General features: G+C 34.8%; 1 protein-coding gene and 1 long non-coding RNA gene across 2 annotated transcripts; both read right to left on the bottom strand.

The window, feature by feature from the left end:
• Window positions 1-6,550: 6,550 nt before the first annotated feature.
• Window positions 6,551-7,953, bottom strand: LOC145039845 (uncharacterized). The gene is made up of 5 exons (XM_078987849.1): window positions 7,800-7,953; window positions 7,696-7,752; window positions 7,509-7,564; window positions 6,961-7,430; window positions 6,551-6,896 (listed from the first exon to the last, which is right to left on the bottom strand). The coding sequence occupies exons 1-5, from the start codon at window positions 7,951-7,953 to the stop codon at window positions 6,551-6,553; spliced, it is 1,083 nt and encodes a 360-aa protein (XP_078843975.1).
• Window positions 7,954-11,714: 3,761 nt separating this feature from the next.
• Window positions 11,715-12,987, bottom strand: LOC145038653 (uncharacterized). The gene is made up of 2 exons (XR_013679484.1): window positions 12,897-12,987; window positions 11,715-12,595 (listed from the first exon to the last, which is right to left on the bottom strand). It is a non-coding gene; the product is annotated as an uncharacterized LOC145038653 (long non-coding RNA).
• Window positions 12,988-14,104: the final 1,117 nt, after the last annotated feature.

The raw sequence follows: 14,104 nt of genomic DNA, 5'->3' as shown, positions 1-14,104 counted from the left end.
TTAATAGATAAACAAAAGAAATTAATAAATTTTAATTTTGGAAAATTTGAAATTAAAAGGTAAGTTGATTAATGAAATTGATATTTATTTATTACTATATTTATTGTAATTATTACATTAAAATATAATGTGAAATTTATTAGAATAGAAAAACCATAAAATGATATGGGGGAAAAACAATTAATTCAAAATATTCATAAAATGATATTTAACAAATTGAATGAGAGTGTAACATGTGGAAAAAAAAAAAAAAAACCATTCATTTATTATAGCAGATGTTTTATTTTAGATTGTTGCAAAAAATATGATACTTTTTTTGCTAAGTTTTCAACTCTGTTTACTTTTCTGTTTACATGTATAGTAAATTTGGCTTTGTTCCAAAATTTTCGCTCTCTTTCTTCTGATTACAAGACATTTTATATACACTAACTATGTGCCACCTCACGTGTGGTAGTGATTGGACACTAGGATCGGACGAGTTTAGGTTTCCTACGGAATATCATAAAAAGATAGTGTTTGCGCTTTTGTAAATGATTTTTTACAAATATAATCATATTCTTGTAGCATGTAACTCTTCATTTATTAATTTAATCCCGAAAAAAGGTAATCCCATTTTGTGAAAGATTAAAGACGGATTAGCTTATAGGAATGCAATACACGATTGTTGCAAAACTCGTAGCTAACTGGTTAGCTCAAATTATTGACGATCTTGTGAGTTTGTAGCAGTCGACATTTGTTAAAGGTTGACAAATCTAAGACTGGCCTCTCATGGTTAGTGAAATCATATAATGATACAAGGAAAAGAAGATTAAGGTGTTGTTTGTTTTTTTGAAGCCAAAATGCCTGCAGTCTGCGGATCATATCTGCAAGCCTCTGCGGCAAAAGAGGTGGACCGAATGTCTGCAGTCTGCAATAAGAAGACTGTTTGTTTTTAACGTCTGCAGCTGTTGAAATAAATTAATTTTTCAAACTCAATTTCATGTCATAAAGATTAAAAATGCATTTTTCAGCAAAAAGAGAAAGAAAAAAAAACGGTGGTCTTTTTTTTTTTTTTTGTTAAAATGAGGTCTGAAGATCTTTGAAGACAGTGACTCATGTCTGTGCCAGGAAGACCTCGCGCAGACGTTTTTTGGTCTGCGCACTTCCAAAAAAACAAACACTCTGCAAGGGCATATGTCTGCGCGTTGTCTGCGCGGCGCAGACAAAAGTGGTTGCGCAACTCTTCACGAAAAAACAAACAGCCCCTAAGTTAATGGTGTTTAAAGTCGATTTTGAAAAGACGTGTGTCTCGATAAGTTCGGAATACTTATTGACACTTATGAGATTTATGAGGTTTGGAGGTAGATGGATTAATTGGATCGGTGGATGCCTTACATCATCATTTTCCTTAATCACTGTTAATGAAAGCCCTACCAATGAGTTTCAACTATAGGGAGGCCTTAGGCAAGGTGACCCTCTTTCTCCATGTTTGTGTATATGATCTATGGAACGTTTTCATGTTGTCATGAAAGATGCTCTAGTCCAAAGGTTATTTCGTTGAGCTAAGGTTGGGGTAAAAGGAATAAGCATGTCTCAAATGGATCAAATTTTGATTACGAAAGAGAATGATGGATTGGGTGTGGGGAGCCCTATTGGGTTAATTGGATATTAAAGCAAGGGTATTTTAGGAAAAAAATTATTAAGTTTTTGTGTTTGTTTAGGATTCAGTCATAATTAGTATAAATAGGGACTACGTTTAGGCTAACTTGAATTAAGATTTTCCAGCAATAAAAGTTTTTGTTTACCAAGTAATCTCAAATTTGTTGTCGTTCTTTTATTCCACTGTTCTTGGTTTGCTTGTGATTAAAGCAGGCCCTACACTTGCAAACCTACACTTCTAAACTTACACTTCGTATCAAAGCGAAGGTTAAAGAGGGTTGGTTCGAGTAAGGGGTGTAGGCTTCATCCTTTGACCAGAGGCTTGTTCGGATGAAAGAGACTAATCGGGGAGGTGCGGAATAAACGAACGGAAGAGATCTGTCAAAGCAGGTGGCTTTGGATTTGGTTCGTTTTGCAGGTGCAAGAAGATGGTAGAGCGGGTTGCTTGTTTTCTTGATCGGTGGAATAGATCTCTTTAAACAAGTTTGATCGGAATAGGGTTGAAGCTATAAAAAGGAAGAATGGCGATGAAAGAAGGTTCGATGACATATCAAGTTCCGGTTTTGACTCAAATGAATTATCCGGTGTGGGCGGTCAAAGTCAAGTTGATTATGGATGCACATGGCATATGGGAGACGATCGAACCAAAGGCGTTAGGTGAAGCATCGGATCAAAAGAAGTCAATAAAAGCTCTTGCCTTTTTGTTTCAAGCGATACCCGAAGATATGGTGTTGCAAATGTCGAGTTACACTGAACCAAAGATAGTGTGGGATGGGCTAAGAACAGGGTATTTGGTAGTGGATCGGGTGAGAACGACTCGACTTGCAACCTTAAAAAGGGAGCTTGAAAGTTTACGCATGAAGGAGGATGAAACGGTTGATGATTTTGTGAAAAAATTATCCGGTTTAGCTTCAAAAGCAAGGAGTCTTGGATATGAACTTGAAGAAGGTGATTTGGTAAAAAGGTTACTAGATTAGATGTCTAAGTCGTTTCTTCAAATCGTGGTTTCAATAGAACAATGTTTTGAGTTGGATTCAATGTTATTCAATGAAGCGGTTGGTAGATTGAAGGTGTACGAGGAGCGTGTAAAAGGAACTGAGAAAGTGGAGGACACTCAAGGTGGGTTGTTGTTGGCTAGTGAAGAATAATCACATGTTTTTAAGCATTGTGGCAATCGAGGTTCAAATTGGGAAGGCTTTGGACGTGGCCGAGGAAGAGGTCGGGGGTCCGGGAAAAGTTGAGATGGTGAACGTTTCCAACGGAATAAAAGTCACATTAAATGTTACAAATGTGGTGAGCTTGGTCACTATAGCAACGAGTGTCCTAAATGGGAAAAAGAAGAGGCGGGCCTAATCGAAGAGGAATTGGTGTTGTTTTGAACGAGTGGCTTGTATGACAAATTCGATTAAGGGGGTGATTATTGGGTTAATCAAATATTAAAGGAAGGGTATTTTAGGAAAAAAAAATTATTAAGTTTTTGTGTTTGTTTAGGATTCAATCATAAGTTTTATAAATAGGGACTACGTTTTGGCTAACTTGAATTAAGATTTTCCAGCAATCAAAGTTTTTGTTTACCAAGTAATCTCAAATTTGTTATCGTTCTTTTATTCCACTGTTCTTGGTTTGCTTGTGATTAAAGCAGGCCCTGCACTTGCAAACCTACACTTCTAAACTTACAAGCCCTTCGGCTTTTAATAATTCTCTTTTTATATAAATGGAGATGTAGATTTCATATGGAAGCTAATTCTTTATGGGAAAAAGTCATAAAAAACATTCATAGGTCGTGTGGGTGTTTGGGATTAGAGGAATAGAAATCGAGAATAGGAAGAGTGTGTGTAGCGATTGTGGCATCTATGCATCGTCTTAATGAAAAATAGATTACTCGTACCAACACATTGTGAAGGAGAAATGGAAATGGGAACTCTATTCATTTTTGGCTTGAACCATGGATGGGGAAATGATGTTCGTACAAAGATTATATGAATTGGAACTGTAAAAAGATTGTTTCATAAGTGATCGTTGGCAAAATAGAACTTGGGAATGGAACTGAGAAGACTAGTTAGGGGAAAGGGAAATTGATTCAACTCGTGGCTTTGGATGAAATGGTGGCTGCCTTTTGTTCCTAGTTCGAACTTATATAGTTGGATATGGGAGTTGAGTCCCACGAATGATTATATGGTTACTTGTACGAGGGCTTATATTGGGAAATGGAATTTTTACAACTCACTAGAACAAAAAAAGTGTTATGATATAAATAAGTGGTTTGTTGTTGCAGGTTGTGCTTAATAGAAGTCACACGAAAACAAACTTGGAGGCTGGAGGAATCGACCCCTTCGACGATGTGCTAGGTTTGGGGAGAAATAATGGAAGGTTTCGATAATTTATGCATGAAATGTGAAGTTGTTAATCATGTCTGGTTATTTTTTTCTGGTAGCTTAATTACCCTTTCCGTTTGTTGAGAATACTATCGTGTTTAATTGGTTGGATAATGTGGTGATGGCAGGATAGAAAAGGAATATTTTGGAGACTAGAATCATGACCGTTATATGGTTGTTGTGGACGTATGAGGATACTCTCGTGTTTGACTCACGAAAGTTACCCAAGAATTATGTTGTCGATAGAATAAGGGTTATTGTCACTTTGGCCCAAATATCTTTCATATATTTGTTTAAATGGTCCCTCGTGACTATTTTTTGCTTTTAAAGGGCTTATACTTGTAAATGACCGGTTAATATGGGACTTTAACCCACCATCGAAGGTAAAATAACTTTTTGACTTGCCAACTAAGCAGCTTACTTAGCGTTGATCTGGACTCGTGTACTCATCCTCCACCTAAGCGTCCAACAAACCTTCATTAATTAGCCATTATGTCTACCAACCATCCAACAACCCGTAGAGGACAAGGAAGTGTCGGTGGTGGGGGCATAAAGTCTTCTTCACAAATCATTGGTGCTTAATGTAGTAGAAATCGATGCCTTTTTATCCTAATAAGCCAAACATGATTCCAACCAACACCCTAAAATCTATCAATGTCGGCTCCACCACCTCCCTCACCTGACTCGATAAATTCTGAAGAGTTTGTTAACCTCAGCGACCTGCATTCGATTTTTTGCGACTGTGGAGACAAGATTACTGCCAACCAGATCGAGATGTAGACGCTCAAAGATCAAGTGGGTAAAGATTTCATTGTGTGCCGTGTTGATCACATCAGTCTGCATCACAAGTTGGAAGATCGTGAGGGGAATTTAAAAGCGATTGCTCTGGTGATGGGCGGCTTCATGGTGGTAATGCTTGGGATGATGATGGTTGGGGTTAAAGTCCTTATGAAGCTTGGATAAGATGCTTTGGGTACATTATGAAGCTAGGATAGTTATGGATTTTCTGTTCTTAGTTTTTTTTTTTTTTTTTTTTTTTTGTGTTTCATATATAACGATCATGCTAAAAGACTTGTGTTAATGACAGGCATATTGTTCGTATGTTAAGTTTTTTAATGGAAAAGGACCTGAGTAGTTCTCAGGCGTTTTGTATCAAGTACATTTGATCATTTTTAGTTTGGTTGTAAGATCATGCAAGAACAAGAATGATAACATATGTTGGGTTGTTGTACCCCACGTTCGTTGCACAGTGAGGGTATTTTTGTCATTTGATGCTTCTAACGGCTGTAAATAACCCTGGAAGACCATTTTGTTTTCTTTTTTTCAAAGCAACTGTGATCCTTCATTTTGTTTTCTCTTTTTCAAAGGAACCATGGAGTGAGATTCAAAAATTCGCACATGAAGATTGTGTGTGGGTGTGGAAGTCCAACAATACTTCGCATATCGAAGACTGTCAATAACCCTGGAAGACCATTTTATGCATGTCCAAACCAGGTAATTGTATTCATATGTTTAGAACCCTAGTTTGATGATCGGTTTTTTAATGTTACCTTAATTTCTGTTTTAGGGACCACGATCAGGTTTCATTTCTTGGGTGGATAAAATAAAAAGCAACAATGAAGACATAATTTGAAGTGTACTCCTGAGGTCGAAGAAAAACCTGCATGCAGAGGTGTTGAAGTTGAAGCTGCTTTTACTTTGTATTTGGGTGTTTTTTTTGGGTTTAATCATTTATAAGTTGTAATCAAATGTACTTTAATCATTTATAAGTTATGTACTTGGATTGGTGAATTAAGAACACTATGTAGTTATGTGATGGTTCATTGATATATTGTTGTGTCATTACCCTTAATCTAGTCAAATGAAAGCAATTGTTAATGTTCTTGGGTTGCTTAATGTCATTACATATAATGTCTTGTGCCAATACCCGTACTTACAAGGACCACATTTTTGTCCATTAAGCACACAAATATCACATGAAAATAATGGGAATTAACTGCATGCTAGGTGAAAAGTAACAGGAATCCGAAAGTCTTAAAAAACCAAAGCATGATAATATTACAAACCATTGTCAATGTAAACATACTAACTTCACACAAACAAGTAAATGTCAAACCAAACAAACAAGTACAACATAAAACCATTGTCAAACATACCCATAGGAAACCATCAAATTATACCTACTCATTAAGGTCTACCGGGTTTGCACTAGTTTCACCTTTCCCATCCTTGGTCTTAAACTTCTTTGCAAGTTTCTTTTTTATGATCCTCTCATTTTTTTCCTTTTACCACCAATTTTTGGTCCACTCCTTCCTTCATAACCTGTAGTTGGTCCACTCCTTCCTTCACCACCTCTAGTTGGTCCACTACTTCCTTCACCATCTTTACCCTTGTCAAATGTTTTCCTTTTCTTGACCTTTAGTTTCATGCTCCTTTGCACCCTTGACCTTTCTACATGTGGCCTTTCAACTTTGGGACAAGTAACCTTGTTATGACCTGATTTTCTACACACCCTACACAAGATTATTTTCCCTGCCTTATGCATCTCTTCTTCTATTTACCTTTGGTCTACCTAGCATTCTTCTTTTCAATGGTGGTAAGGGTGGTATGAACTCAGTAACTAGCCACATGTTGCTGCCATTCATCCCATGTATTTGGTATTTGTAATTGTTCTTGTAGAAGGCATGATACAACATTGGATCAACATAAGTGGCTACATCTCTATTCAAATATGATATAGTAGCTACTGAGTGCACACAACCATACCCATTAAGTTTCCATACTCTACAAGTACAAGTCTTCTTGTCAAGGTCAACAACATATGATTTTGCCAGGTTTCTAGTTTTAAATTGGTTAAGACCACTTCGTAAAACCTGCCAATACCTATTAAACCCACCTTATTAGTTAGTATGTCACTTATATTAAAAGTGTAAAGACTAGAAAGTACCTTTGATCTCTTTTCAATTTATTTAGTAGGACTGATATTGATGGGCAGGGTTTGTAATCAGGCCATGAACAACCTTTCATCTTCAAATTGTATAGCCTCTCCATAACATATAGTCTAATCTCCTCTAACATGGTGATGATTGGCTTTTTCCTTGCATCCCTGATGACACTGTTAAAGCTCTCAGACAATCCATTTTCCACTGCATCACACATCTTTCCTTCTTGAATGAATGCTCTACTCCAAGATTTTGGGTTTGTTTCCATAAGGTAATCATAGGCTGCAGGATTAAGTATTTGAATCTCCTTCACGACAGCATTGAATAAAGGCTCAGTGGATGATTTACTTGCCTTCCAAAACATGTTCTTATAGTGTACACCACTAAATCTTTTCCTAAAGTTGGCTACAATATGCCTTGCACATTGTCTATGTTCAGCAATAGGAAGCACTTCCTTAACAGCCTCTAACAACCCCTACATAATAATAGTCATATTTTAAACATCATGTAACTTAATTGTGAAATATATAAAAGTTGTAAGTATATGACATACCTTGTGTTGATCTGACATCAATGATATGCTAAAACTATCCTCTAGATGAATGTCATCTTTTAGATTTTCCAAGAACCATTTCCAATTTGCTTTTTTTTTTCTACACATACAACTGCCCATGCAATTAGGAATTTGTGATTATTAGTATCCCTTCCTACAACAACAATTAGCTCTCCTGAACATAAACCTTTAAGAAACACCCATCCAAATTTATAATTCTTCTGCAGCTCCCTCTCCACCCTTGCTTTATGGCATCAAAACAAATGTAAAACTTGCAAAAATAAGTCTTACCATCTAGCATAGCATTGACATCCATTTTGACTATTGATCCAGGATTTGATCTTCTTATCTCCTCACCATATGACCATAGCTTTGCATAGTGATCCACTAATGTTCCCTTAATCAACTCATTTGCATACTTCTTAGCTCTTCTACACTGTCCCATACTTACATCTATCCCAAATTTCTCTTTAACCTCATCCCTAAGGAGCCTAACACTAACTTTTTGTTTCTGTAAGAATTGGGTGGTGTAATGGGTACCTATCCAAGCATAATTGACAATTGAACCTAATTTGAAGTTTATTGCGTAGTTATGCTCATTTATGAGACTCTTAATTTGGAAAGATTTTTCCTCACTCATCCAAGATGCCCACAATCTAAACTTGCAAGCACCGGAACAACATTTCACTAAAAGTCTACTGCTATCATTGTCTTGTAGCATAACTAATAACCATTTGCAACAGCATAGTTACACAACATGTGTTTCAGTTGTTAAGGATTCACAGATCTCATACCTAATACATGCTTCTATTTTTTCCAATGAACATTGTCATTATAAATAGCTTGCTCATTTGATATTACTTCATCATCGACTACATGCTCATATAGCTCTTCATGAGGAGGACTGTTAGGGGTAACTTGGTCATTTGGGCACAGTTTGCTCAAAAACTCATCATCTTTTGTCTTATTCATAGGAATACATTCATCAGGTTCATTGTCAGCTTCCAAGTCAATGTCATCATCTTCCTTACCTTTCCAATCCTCCGTACTACCTTGCAGATCCTCCATATCAGCTTGATCATTCTCAACTTCAATGTCAATGTCATCACCTTCCCCATCTTGAAACTCTTCCCTAGTGCCTTGCAAATCCTCCGTAGCAGCTTGCCAACTATGACCCAACAGATCCTCAATTTCAATTCCATCATCCATATCCATACCACCTTGCACTTCTTCACCAACTTCAATTCTATCAGACACTTCATCTAATGAACTGTATATTTCGCCTTGCTCCTCAAGGATCCGTTGATGTACATTAACACCAAGATGGTCCATGTATACATTAATAACACTACCAGAAGCATATCCTACTTCGATGAAGTCCATATAGTCTATATCAGTAGCTATTAACCTCAATCCATCAGGGAACACCACATCGGGCATGCAAAAGTAAACATTGATGCATACCTCATTAGCGAATCTTTGAATGAACCCCACAAACTCGTTCTTCTCCATTCCAGCAAAATCGACATCATCGAACCTTTGTTCTGCACCATCTAAGTAACAAATAGCAGGGTACCTCGAAAAAATTCCGGCAAAATGGAGATCTATCTTCATGTAGACATCCATAGGATTGATTATGTTGGCTGATTTCAGGGAGGAAGAGTTTAAGAAACGGATTTGTGTCAATCACGGTCTGAAAAAAGTATACGAATGCAAATGGTAGCAGAATAAATGAAAGAGACAGTTGAGAGGGTTTAAACGGATATAAGTTTCATTTGGTGACATAACACGTGGCAATGACCTGGCATATTTAATCTACTTGGCATTGAGGTGGAATAAGAAAACGTCTTAGTCAGATGGGTGTGACCGGTTGCACCTTTCAAATCTAGAAATGTGATCCTTTTTAAACCATAAAATGACAAGTATAAGCCCTTTAAAAGCAAAAAATAGTCACGAAGGATCATTTAAACCAATATACGAAAGATAGTTGGGCCATAGTGACAATAACCCATAGAATAATGCTTCATTCCTTTGAATGGTTTCGGAATAGAAATAAGAAAAATAATGTTACTCAGAACGACCAGTTACAAAACCTCATCATGAATATTTATGTGTAATTGACATTTTTTTGCTATATATTGGCTAACTTTAATATTATGAAGCTGTTAAAAGAAGTTATCTACCACCTAAAAGCTATGTCACTTCTACATTCATCTTTCATTTAATTTAATCCATATTATTCACTTCTTTCACTTATCAAAAGCATTGTAGAAGCTATTAAATTACATTGTACAAGAAAAAGAACGAGAATGAAGTGAGATAGGAGAGAATGGGACGAGTCCAAGATGATACTGGCAGAGGCGGTTAATAAAAAGTGTTGTGGATGGACCCCACTTGAAAGTGGGTCCCATACCATATATATTGCAAAATATGCCTTTAAAAATCTATTTTTAGATAGAGCACATTTCTTGGCCTCCATTATTGCATAAAACACTATTTGATAAAAAAATTGTTGAAAAGAATCCCTCAAAATTACATAAAATTTGAAAATTTTATACTTTTATATGTTATATATATATATATATATATATATATATATATATATATATATATATATATATATATATATATATATATATATATATAAGGACCCCATTAACATTCATCCTAAATAGGCCACTGTCAGGGCCGACTCTACCTTTTGCAAAACTAAGCAAGAGTTTAGGGCCCTAAATTTTAAAACTTATTGTGTTATATATGTATATATACGTATTTCTTGGGATACAAAGATAAGTTGAAGCTTGGTTTGATGGTAAAAGAACTGGTTTATGAATCTAAAAGCTTCAAGTTCGAAACTATTTGCTTACTTGAAGGGCCCATTTTTTTTTATTTACTTAGAGCTTCTAAATTGGTTTAGTCGTCACTGACCACTGCATGTCTGGTGGGGCCCACCAAGGGCCAACATTGTGTTCCCAATAGTGCCCAAAGCTTCATCATGCAACTTCCCTTGGGGGTATGATATGTATAAAGAATAACCTTATTAGTTGTCAGTTGTCAAACCTCAAGTTTTGAAGATGTTGTAAAATGCAATATTTTGGAAAAAGTAAGTCAAGAAGTGTTGAAAATAAACATAAGAATATATAATACATATTACTTTATTGTGATAGTTTGATTAAATTTTAAACCACCATATGGCAATCAAATTAATAAAAAAACAGCACTTGCCTTAAATACGAACAGAAAGATTAGAATTATGCAAACTACGTGAAGTCAACACACCCACGACTCGCAGGCATTTGCTTTCTTTATTCTAAACAGCCACCGCATTGTCTTATCATCTTATTGTCAAACACCTCACTTTGTTTTTTCATCACCAATAATTAAAAGGTTTTTGTAATTACATTTGATTGATCGCTAATTATACATGAATTTTAAAGAAATTGTGAACATATATGCATTTGTAGGTCAACACAATCCAACATGATTTCTTCAACATGTATAACAAATGATTTTTTTTCCTCCTTCCACATAAGCGGATTGCTCAACATCAACGACCCAAGAGATTAGTTTCTTTCTTTCTTTTTTTTTTTTAAGTATTTTGGACAAATGTTTTGAGATCGCCTTAATAAAACAACCAATTAGGCTAATGTGCCGGTAATCATTCAAGATGGAAGGGTCTCTAGTATACTTTTAGTAATAAAAGAGATAATGCTTCTAGTTACCCCAAAGTGTCTAATAGAATAAGTGAAATCCGACTTTATGAATGCTCAAAACTCTTTTAAAAATTTTAAAGTGCAACCCACTGGGGCCCAACCGCCCGAGGCTTTCTGGGTTATGTAAAAATTCAAGCCAAACCAAAGTCCCTTTCGGGTTATGCATCACACTTTTCAACATCATTTGATTATTTTTTAGGCGTCATGAATGCAAAATGATAGTATAAAATACTCTGTTGATAATTGTATGATTTGTAAAACCAAAAATTAGATGATATAAAACAAGAAAGATATTCTTTTTTTTGAAACAACGAACATAACAACACCTCCAATTCAAATAATCAGTACACATTATCCTTGAAGATTTTTACTTTTAAAGTTCACCATGATAAGCCATAATTTTGTCTCAAATTTTGGGTACCGGCAACCAAGGTAGTTTCTGAAAAATTAAATATTCTCAAATACTTATGACGAATAAGAAAAAAATGGGTCATTATCTTTATTATAATTTTTTATTAAAAATAAAATATATAATTGAAAAAATTTGCCTATCTGCAGATTGCCTACTTTGCCCTCCCTCAATGCCCCATGATGGCAACAAAGAAAGATGGTCGCAAATGTGTAAATGGTCTATAAATTTGAATCCTATATATATATGTCGTATTCCATCTATGGATACATATCAAAATTTCTATCTTTTTAGTTTTTAGGTACAATATATCATGGAATCGGATATTCAAAATAAAACGAGACACAACATTACACAACATAACAAGAAAAAACAAATTCGTCCAAGAGACCTCTCATCTCGAATTGCTTGTCTTCTCGCCCTTTGCGTACTCATCCCTGCTAAACTATACGAATCTCCATAACCAGACAACAAATCTTCCGAATTTCCAAAAAGCCCCTTGCACACCATTTCACCAAACATCCCAGATATCGGGCTTGCCCGTAAAATTACATTCGGTACTTCTTGTCGAATGTCACGTAAACTATGTTGTTGATGTGGCATAGTGTGGACCCTACATGGCCTACGTGGGATTGAGACTATTTTTTCTTGAGAATTTGGTTTTACGGTTAAGGTAGGGATGTATAATGAAATTAAAGTGTTTTCAGATATTTTGGTTTTGCATACAGGGCATAGAGTATTTACTTTGTGTGAAAGATTAATCCATTTGTAAACACATGGCCAACAATAGAGATGTCCACAAAGTGTGACCACCGGATCTTGGACTGTGTCTAGACAAATATTACAATCGAAATTATCTGAAACTACGTTGTTAGATTCATCAACAGTTTCAGATAATGATTTCCACTTCGCATGAGACATGGATTCGTGGAGGTACCCTTCCATGATTATAAAGTTATCGGTGTCTGAAATAGAGATAAAGATAGCATAGGTTTAGAATTTCTAGCAAAGGATATTGTAACTAAGTTTATATGATTACAAAATTTCAGTCATAGATTTATTATTCTGTCAATGTGTAGATGATAGAAAACAATCTATTAAGCAGTAAACTGAATTAACAAAGTGATCGAGACAGTTTAACATCCAAATTAAATATGAGAATTAACCATATATATGCAGCAATAGATATACTTCATTTTCAATGTCAGATATAACATGCCGATTAATTTGAATTGCTATGAATTGGAATCAAATAGAAATACGTACCAAAAAATTGGAGATTTGAGTGTTGTCTTTTTAGATTGAAAATCTGTGACAGATTCAAAGAATCGATTAATTGCGTCGTGAAGTCGTCGAGTGAAAGAGATAGAGAGAGAAGTCTTTGCTCTGGTTAGTATATATAGGCACCGAACTATGCGTATTCGTATACGTATTTTAATAATTGTGTTATTTTATCCCAGAAAAATAAAAATGAAAACTAAAAAAAAAGATTAAGTCAATCAAAAAAAACAGTATTTTATTTAACAGATTATTTTAAAGTCAATTCAACGGTACCTCTATTATTTCATTATCAATCAAACACTTTTATAAACGATATGTTTTAGTTATCCTTACTATTAGTCAACTACGATTTACATTTTTTTTTTCTTCAGTTTTGTACATTTCCCTAAACTATTTCTTAAAGGTCTGTTTTAGTTACTCAATTATGGATTAAATTATTGTTAAAAACTTCAAATGCGTATCAACTCTAATATTACGACGAATTCAATATACATGTTTTATTTTAAATTGTTGATAAAATATTTTCGTTTGCTACCGTTTCTAATCTAATTTATTTTTCCTGTTTAATTACATGAATAGTAAATTTAGTGTTGGTCCAAAACTTCCCTTCTCCTTCTTCTGATTATGAAATATTTTATATACATTAATTATGATTTAATATTTTTATTAAACTCTATAGATATGTTGGACATGCAAAATTTAGTAGTTTCTGAGGTTTAAAGTTTTACTTGTGGAAAAATTAAGTCTTCATTGGGCAAAAGCTTTGTTTGAATAACAAAGCTTTAGGTGATTTAGTTTTTACTAAAAGCTCTTCGTATTTTTTTTTTTTTGGTAGAGTTTTTGTTTTTTGAAAGAACCACAAACCAGAAAAAGTCTTTACGTCCTCTTTATCCAATAGAAACGACACATGTTTTTCCAAAACTTGCAGATGTTTGTTAAATTTAAACTTTTTCAAACATTCAAAAATCATTATTTAATACAAATTGTTTTCAAAATAGTTTCATATCAGAGTATCCCAGAAACAAGATTATAAAAATGCGAGTAGGTGCATGATCATGCATTCGTCTTTCCGCAATCATCCAAAATACCTAGAAAAAAAAATCGAAAACTGTAAGACCAAAGTTTAGTGAGTTCCCCCAAAATACCAACGTCATACAAATCATAACCATATCATAGGAAATAAACAAACATCA

The sequence above is a fragment of the Lactuca saligna genome, chromosome 4, assembly GCF_052625555.1.
Source record: "Lactuca saligna cultivar CGN05327 chromosome 4, ASM5262555v1, whole genome shotgun sequence".
NCBI lineage: Eukaryota > Viridiplantae > Streptophyta > Magnoliopsida > Asterales > Asteraceae > Lactuca > Lactuca saligna.
Note: the sequence above shows the minus strand (reverse complement) of the source record. Positions and strands in the feature narration are given on the sequence as shown.